General features: G+C 32.9%; 1 protein-coding gene across 1 annotated transcript; it reads left to right on the top strand.

Annotated features, from left to right (window-relative positions):
• Window positions 1-337: 337 nt before the first annotated feature.
• On the top strand, window positions 338-1,614 carry LOC141390584 (single-strand selective monofunctional uracil-DNA glycosylase-like). The gene is made up of 2 exons (XM_073963535.1): window positions 338-598; window positions 663-1,614. Exons 1-2 carry the CDS (start codon window positions 359-361, stop codon window positions 1,254-1,256), a joined length of 834 nt encoding a protein of 277 aa, XP_073819636.1. The 5' UTR covers window positions 338-358; the 3' UTR covers window positions 1,257-1,614.
• The last annotated feature ends 7,764 nt before the right edge of the window (window positions 1,615-9,378 follow it).

Raw genomic sequence — 9,378 nt, forward strand, 5'->3', positions numbered from 1 at the left:
CTAGGTACATGCCTAAAAGGAACTATGGGTATATCTGGTTTCTTTATAAATGTTGCATACAAATGCAATACTAATACCCTTTACCACAGTCTGGTGTAGGGTATAAAAAAGAGTATAAAAAAAGTTATTGCCACGAGCACACAGACCATATGAATGAAAAAAATAACAACTAAGACTTTGTTTTCAATTTATAGTTACACCACAACGTGCTAGAAATACAAATTAGAAATACAATTAACCGCAAATAAGGCAGAGAAAATTTCATTGGAATACCACTTTGAGTATGAATCATTTTAATTGCTTTATATTTTGCCTATATAAGTAACAACAACACAACGTAAAATAGTTTAGTCTTACAATGGCTGTCAATCGCGAAAACCAAAAATCATTCTCTGAGCAATTTTATGAATCGTCCTACTGGCTGAACGAAGCTTTAAAACAACCAACACCAGAACTTCAAACTTTTTATGGCATCTACCGTCCCCTGGACTATGCTGCACAAATCTACCGCAACTTTTTGCAGAAGTATTTAAATGGACCCAAGAGGATTTTGTTTGTTGGAATGAATCCCTCACGCTATGGATCACTGCAAACGGGTGTAAGATTTTAAAAAAAAGATATATTTCAATAAATTTTTACTCGCACATGTAAATAAATTGTAGATTCCCTTTGGAGATATTACCACGGTACGAGATCGAATGCAGTTAGATGTTAAGAGCTTGGATTCTGTGGAAATAGGAGAAGAACAAAGTAGTCAACGTTTTTGGAATTTGATTAAAGCAATTTTTAATGGAGAAGAAGATTTCATAGATCGTTTCTTTCAAAATTGCTTCGTGCACAACGTGTGCCCTTTGGTATTTATAAACAACAATGGACATAATGTATCGTTTGAATCTTTGGCAGCACGAATGACCATGGAAACAATGCAAATTGAAGTCATTTGTAAGTCTTACTTGGAATTACAGGTACAATTGTTACAACCGGAGATCATAATAGCTGTGGGATGGTATGCATTCAATATGCTTCGAAGTTTGGATTACTACAAAAATGGAAGGTGTTTTGTAGAAAAAATTCCACACCCAAGCCCTAAAAATTTTGATTCTGAATTGGACTGGATAAATGCATGTAAGCCGAAGCTAATAAACAACCACAGATTTTCCGAAATTATCCAAAGTCAAGCTAATGAAAATCAAGCAAGCAATCAATCAAATGTGGTATGCAATCAATATGCTTCAATGCTTGGATTACTGCAATAATGACGGATGTAGTGTAGAACAGATTCCACACCCAAGCCCTAAAAATTTTGATTCTGAATTGGACTGGATAAATGCATGTAAGCTGAAGCTAATAACCAACCACAGATTTTCCGAAATTATCCAAAGTCAAGCTTATGAAAATCAAGCAAGCAATCAATCAACTGTGCAATTTATTCCTTTTAAAATCTTTTAATATTCAATTAAATGTTTTATATTAACCTTATATTTCATGTACACCAAATGCCAAAATAGCATCCCAAATTTTGCTTCGTTTTTTTCTGTATTTTTATTATTATTATGGTATCTAATCACATTTTTATAAAATCTAATAAAAACTAAATTGAAATATTGAAAAATATTCAAGTTTGTCTCCTTTGAATCGGATTTGATATGAATCGAAATTTATATTCAAATAGAAATAACTTTTTTGTATATCTAATAAAAAATAGAAAAAATCCACAGTTAGCTTGGGCAACATTTTCGCGATATAATATTAAAAATCAATTTTTATTAATTACACTGTGCGACAACAAGAAAAAAACGACAAGGAAAACCGAGTAGATTATGAAAGTAGAGCTGAAAATATGAGACACGTGTATCGGCGTTTTTAAAAGTTTACGTCGGAAAGTAAGCAATGTAGGCGGGGCAAATTCCGCTCATTTCTAGTTTTTTTTTCGAAATATTCGAGTTAAGATATCTTGGAATTCTTGCATTTCAGGTATATAGTGTCTTTGGCAACTTTACTGAGGAGGGTGTGGGGAATATTTTTCTCAAAAATGTTAACCATCATGCGGTTTATCAAAAGGGATTTTTTGTCCTTTTTTGGAAAATCTTTCAAATACTCCTATAAAATGTGATCGTATCAAATCCAAATATTCTACAAAATTATTCGTCATAAAATTTTACTATAGGTCTTAGAATACGTTAAATCTGTTACTCTTGTCTAATCGCCAGGAATCTCTAAAAAAGAAAAAACACGTTTCAGGGTTAATGTCGGACTTCATCTGAGTTTATTCAAAATTGTCCCACAAAACATAATTTTAGAGAGATGATGTCAAATTTCACTATGGGTCAACTAAGAAATGAAATGTCTATTTACATTTTATAGCATGAAAATATCAGTATCAATTTTGCTGAAAAGACATGAAAATATTTCCCAATTTTTTTGATGAATTTTTTTCTTCTTTTTTCGAGTTGATACGTGAAAGTAAGTAATATTGTAAAATATGGTCCTAAACCCTATATCAAAAGAAATGCTGTAAAATAATGTTATATGTTATTGTTACAGATTTCTTTTATTCAGAGACTGATAATGAAATTTCATTTGAAACATTTCTTTCTTTAACAATTTCCCCAAAAATTGAAGAATTTTGCTAGATTTTGATCCGGTATGGAATTATGTAAAATTAACTATGCAAAATAAAAACAAATAATTTCATCCTAATATATTTAAATTTATAAACTAATTTTTTAAGAAAATAGTATACATAGATATATGGTTTATTCTAAAATACATAGTAAAATTTTGTGTAGAATTTTTCATCTATTAACGCTTTTCACCTAGAACAAAGTTTAATATTACTTTCATGTATCAACTCAAAAAAAGAAGGAAACATTTTTCATTAAAAAATTGGGAAATATTTTCTCGGTTTTTCAGCAAAATCGATATTGACATTTTTATTTGGATTTGATATGATCACATTTTCAAGGAGTTTTTCAAAGATTTTCGAAAACAGGACCAAAAAGGCCCCTTAGATGAACGGCATGAGGGTTAAAATTATAAACAAAAAACATTCTCCACATCCTCCTCCGTAAAGTTACCAAATATAAAATATGCCAAAAATGCAAGTATTCCAAGGATATCATAACTCGAATATTTCGAAAAACTAGATATGTGCGGAATATTCCCCGCCTACTTTGGTTACTTTCCGATGGTAACTTTAAAAACGCCGATACACATGTCTCATATTTTTAGCTCTACTTTCATAATCTATTCGGTTTTTTCATCATTTTGAAAAAATTAAAAATTTGTTGCACAGTGTTATTTAAATACGAAAGAGAATTTGAATTTGAGATATGACATGGCAAAACCTCAATCAGTAATGCCCACTAATGCTGGTACACTAATTACTAAACCATTCTTAAAATCGCAAAATGATGAAATATTTAAGATGTTCAAGATAAATTTCTAAATGAAACAACAAAACAAATGTTAAAACATTTTTATTTGTAAATTTTGCCTTTTTTATTTTTTTTAGGTCAAGTTAATTTTTATTATTAATTTTTCATTAATTTCTCGTTGGAAATGGAGCTTTATGATCAATAATGTATCGGAAAAAGGAAAGCCGATGTTCTTATTTTTGGTTAAAAACCAAATATTGCACACTAGTATAAAAGATAGTAATCATTCATTCATCCCATTACCAAAGAGAACTTAAAATTGCTTTAATTTATCGTAGTTTAATACAAAAAAATCGAGAAAATCAATGGGGGCAATCATTGTTAAAAGTTGATTTTAAATGTTAAATCGCGAAAATTGCATCCAAACCCACTGTGCAAAATAGTTTTCTATTTTCTATTAGATAGTTAATAAAGAAAGAAAAAATACAAAAATAAAAGATTTTTTCTATTTAGACCAATATTGAAGAAGTTATGAGTATTTCTTTGCACATAGTTTTTACAGAATTTGATAACTCAGGAAACGGCGATATCTCAAAAAAAAATCTGAAAATATTCTAAAATATTTTGCTGATGAGCAGCATCACCACATAAAGGAAATCAAAAACTTCTTTTTTAAAAAGTGCCCGATTTCTCTCAAAAATCCCAACATATATTATAGGGTCTCCCATGAATATTTCGATGTGTTACAAACGGAATGACAAATTTAATTATACCCTCCATATAATGGTGGAGGGCATAATAATGGAAGAACATACAATTTGAAATCGTACTCCCCGCCTTTTGAATTTCATGGAATTTCCACAAGCAATTTGTTGGTGAAAAAAAAAAAAACAACAACAAACTAACAAACGAAACTACAATGAGTGGTCAAACGATGATTTGCACCGATGGGAAACAATTTAATAAATTATATTCCAACAAAGAAGAGACAGGGAGGGACGTTTCTCGCTAATGGCAAATAATATTTAGTTGAGAAGAACTACAATTAAAAATCCCCTTTATATACTTGCTTTAAAACCACATCCTGTAAAATTTAATAATTAATAAAATATGACTCATCGAAAACAACACATACATACACAAATATGTATGTTAAGACCATTAAGATTCATTTCACACAACTCGCAGTCGATCTAAACAATGGAAAATTGCAGCGCTGCACCCATTGCAACTGTGACTTGACGGCGGTTGTCGGCGTCATCTAAACCGTCGACGTCTAAAATGGTCTGTGTAATCACAAATGTTGAAAATGTTGCTTACTGGCAGGCCGCTAGTTTTGATTTAGACAGATTTGCCTAGTAGAGAGCTTTTTTTTTTGAAGAGAAGACCATTTTTGCTGTACGCTCTCTTATATTTGTAGTTTATTGCAGCTTCTGGGAAAGCAATTAATGCTATTAATTGATAACTCAATTCACTATATAGCTGGATAATAATTACCGTGCATTTCGATTATAATTTCGTTTGGTTAAAATTTTGGGTATCCTAATATTTTGTCCAAACTTAGTTTATTTTCGAAGATCGGTCACATAGGTCTACTCCTTCCAGCAGTAAAAAAATCGCAAAAAATTTGCGCACAACAACAATAATACTTCCAGGCCTAGATCAGGTTTGAATATTGACCAAATCGGTATATTCCTTGATGTACCTTCCACACAAAATTTGGAAAAATTACAGCTTAACAACTCGTCTCGAAACGTTTTGAATTTTTTTTACTACATGTTCTTATTGTGGGCCTTGTTACGACATTATTATTTCAATAGCTCCAAAAAGTCACCAACTAAACTAAAATAACCCTTGAATGGCACAAACCGATTTGGTCCAAAAGTTGTACATCGTATTATTAGTTAAAGACTCTAATTATGTCCGAATATTGACTACTTCGGACCATTCTTCCGGGTACGTCCCACACAAAGTTTGGAAAGGGTGCAGTTTTAGGACTCGTCTTGGATCGATTTTATATTTTTGGCAATATGTGCCGTCGCACTGTGGTTCCACCTGTGGATAAAAAACGAAAATTTTATGGCGACAAATTTGATTGCGATTGGAAGAAATATTCTCTAAACACATTAAATTTTTAATATCCAATATTATTTTTGCCAATTTACAGCGGTAATATGTCGAGTTAAGTCGAAGAAATTGAGACTTGTACCCGGTGCCTTAAAAACGAAATATAGATCCGCAAAGCCTTCGTAGTTTATGAGTGAAATTAAAAAAAAATTGAAGAGGTAAATGTACAATTTCCAAAATGAAACTTATAGTTGATGGCATTGACTAGGTTTTTACGAAAAAAAATATTGAAAATTCGTTTTCTAACTTCCTTAAAATAAATTCTTTGTAAATGACTTTTTGTGCTATTTTTAATATCATTACTATAAATTTATGTTGATTTTTACTAATGTTGGCCCCGTAAGGGCAGGTCCATATTTTTTTTTAAATGCAGGGGAAAGTCTATTTTACGATAAAACGAGATCCAGCTGCCCCCAGCTGCCACCCTGTAAGTTATTCCCCTTATAACACGCCTGTAAAATCGCCAAAATTCCTAAAATCGGGAGCTATGTTTATATGGGAGCTATACCTAAAAGTGGACCTATATTGAACATTTTTTGCACGGAGGTATGGTGTTCTCTCCGAAGTCAAAATACAAAATTACAGCCTACTTGGTTAGAAAATTTGGCTAAAATCGTCAAAATACCGAATATCGAAAGGTACGTTTATATGGGAGCTATACCTAAACGTGGACCTACATTCATTAAAATGGTTTTTTCTCTTTTGGGCTCGTTATAAAAGTATGTTTAAAATTTAGAGGCGGTAGCTCTATTATAACTATGTTTGGTACTCATTTCCATATAAGTTGGACCACTGTGCGTCGTAATGGCACAATTTTTTCGATGGCAAGTCCATACTTCCTAAGAAATTGTCCAAAAAACTCAAAAAATCCCTTTGGACCTTAGAAGTATTCTGTTTACTTATTTTCTTTAAGTCCTATGCTGATGGTATATCTATCTCTGTCGGCCCAATTGACTGATACTCTGTTATTTGTTTTAATCGTTCTCAATTGTTGTGTACGTGGATTTCTGAGTGAAATCGGATACCTTTTCAAGTTAAGGTATTTGATTTCCTTTATTTTTTTTTTTTTGCTTTGGTGATGCAAAACATTTCAATATATTTTCAGATTTTTTTTTACTAACGGTTCCAGAGTTATGGCGCCTTGAAAAAGTCAAATTCTGAAAAACTATGTGCAAATAAATACTCATAACTTCTTTAAAATTAGTCAAATTTCAAAAATTCAAATTCTAGATTTTTGTATTTTTTGTTGTTGTATTAGCTATCTAATAAAAAATAGAAAAAAATTGCACAGTGGTCTTGGATGCAATTTTCGCGATTTAATATTAATATTTAATATTAATATATTTAAAGTCCTGTTTGGTAGTGGGCTTCGAACGATTAATATTTTTCTTAATTTTTTTTTTTTAAATTTATCAATAAAATGTTTCCTTCATAGCAGTGTGAGACATTTATTATTTTATTAAAAAAATAAAAATTGCATTTATTAAATTTTTGTGTTGTTGTTTTATTTAAGAATTTATCTTAAACTTCTTAAAAACTGCATCATTTTGCGATATTGGAAATGGTTTAGCAATTAGTGTACCAGCATTAATGGGTATTACTGAATGAAGTTGTTTTTGTGTATGCGATAGGTTTAGCCATGTCATATCGCAAATTCAAATCCTCTTTCGTATTTAAACAATCATCTTCTTGAGAAAATCTCACTTTAATAATTAGTAGAGTATTTGCCTCGGATGTCCACTCAAATAATTCCGAATCCGTGGTTATTTGATTATCAAATTATTTAGTTTATTGTCAGGCTGGTCCAGTTTTTAAGAAGTTTAAGAATTTTAAGAGAAATTCCTAAATAAAACAACAAAACAAATGTTTAACAAGTAAAAAAGCATTAAGTTCGGCCGGGCCGAACTTTTCATACCCTCCACCATAAAATATTCTAAACTAAAATGGAATAATTAGTTTTCATTCCTGTCCCCAACTTTAAGTGGGTACGTTAAAATGTCAGATAATGTTTATACCAAAACGTGGACGTATGTCCACAACTTTTGTTATATAAGTTTATTAATACTTAAGAACACTAAATTCCAAATTATTGCTAAATCGGTAGCTAAAACCGTCAAAATGCCGTAAATCGGGGGTACCGTTATATGGGGGCTATACCAAAACGTGAACCTATGTCATACTGTCAAATTATAGCTACATCGGTCTGAAAATGTAGCTAACAAGTAAAAAAGTATCAGTCGGCTTTGCCGACAGAGATATACCCTCAGCCTGTGGATTAAAGTTCAAAAATTTTGCGGAAAAGGTACTTAAAGGAATGGACCGACATAGACCATGGGGGTGCCATAGGGGGTTTTTACACCCTTCGGGCTGTTTTCTCAAGAAGAATGGACTTGCCCTTGAAACAACTTTTACCATCGTAATTGAGGCAGCGAATGTAAGTTGCTTCGACAAAAATCAAAGTGATTCAATAGCAGGTCTTAAAGTGAACTTTTCCAAAATTTTGTGTGGGAGGTACGGAATGGAGTGGACAAATCTGATCTATATCTGGTAGATATTATGAGAATGTGTAAAGTATGGACCAAATCGGTCACTCCCATCAAGAGTTATCGTGCGCACAATTTTTCCGAATATTTTTCAACTTTTGTGGGGGAGGTACCGGAAGGAGTAGACCGATATAATCCATCTTTGAACTTGAACTAAGTTTGAACAAAATATTACGAAAGCCAAATTTTGGACCGAATCGGCAGATCCGTTCGAGAGTTATCTTGCGCTCCACCCATAAACATGGTGTCATAGGGTTTGTTTTTCAACTTTCAGGCTATTTTTTCTGGAAGTATGGACTTGCCCCGGAGGAAACTTGTACCTTCGTATAGGGGACAGTGAATACAAGATGCTACAACAAAAACCAAGGCGATTCGAGAGCAGGTCCTAAACTGAACTTTTCCGATATTTTGTGTGGGAGGTACTCGAAGGAGTTTACCGATTGAGTCCATATTCGAACCTCATCTTAGTCTGCTAGAAATTTCATAATGTGCAAAGTATGGAACAAATCTGTTACTCCCTTCAAGAGTTATCGTACGCACAAATTTTCCGAACATTTTCGAACTTTTGTGGGGGAGGTACCGGAGGGAGTGGACCGATATAATCCATCTTTGAACTTGAACTAAGTTTAGACAAAATATTACGAAAGCCAAATTTTGGACCGAATCGGCAGATCCGTTCGAGAGTTATCTTGCGCTCCAACCACTACACACGGTGTCATAGAGTTTTTTTTGTAACTTTCAGGTTATTTTCTCAGGAAGTATGGACATGCACCTAATGAAACATACAGCGTCGTATAGAGGACAGCAAATACAACTTGCGTAAACAAAAATCAAAGCGATTCGAGAGCAGGTCCTAAACTGAAATTTTCCAAAATTTTGTATGTGAGGTACTCGAAGGCGTGGACCGATGGAGTCCATTTTGGAACCTCATCTAAGTTTGGTAGATATTACACGATGTGCAAAGTATGGACCGAATCGGTTATTCCCTTCGAGAGTTATCGTGAGCACAAGTTTTGCGACAATTTTTGAACATTTGTGGGGGAGGTACCTGCAGGAGTGGACCTATATGGCCCATCTTCGAACTTAAATCAAATCTGGACAAAATAATTCGATACCCAAAATTTGAACCGAATCGATTGATCCGTTCGAGAGTTATCGTGCGCACCAGCCAGACAGACAGACGGACAGACAGACGGACAGACAGACAGACGGACGGACATTGCTAGATCTACTCAAAATTGTCTGAAACGGATATCGTACAAATATACTTGGGGTCTAAAACCATTATTTCGATGAGGCACATTTTTGGTCGTATCTAAGTGTAAATACCC

Source organism: Musca autumnalis, unplaced genomic scaffold (assembly GCF_047663935.1).
Source record: "Musca autumnalis isolate F117 unplaced genomic scaffold, ASM4766393v1 scaffold_1, whole genome shotgun sequence".
In the NCBI taxonomy this organism is placed as follows: domain Eukaryota; kingdom Metazoa; phylum Arthropoda; class Insecta; order Diptera; family Muscidae; genus Musca; species Musca autumnalis.

What these genes read in the sequence shown, in the direction of transcription:
- LOC141390584 (XM_073963535.1), top strand. Translation starts at nt 359, where the DNA reads ATGGCTGTCAATCGCGAAAACCAAAAATCATTCTCTGAGCAATTTTAT. An exon ending in ATGGATCACTGCAAACGGGT is followed by an intron (nt 599 to 662) that starts GTAAGATTTTAA and finishes AATAAATTGTAG; the next exon opens with ATTCCCTTTGGAGATATTAC.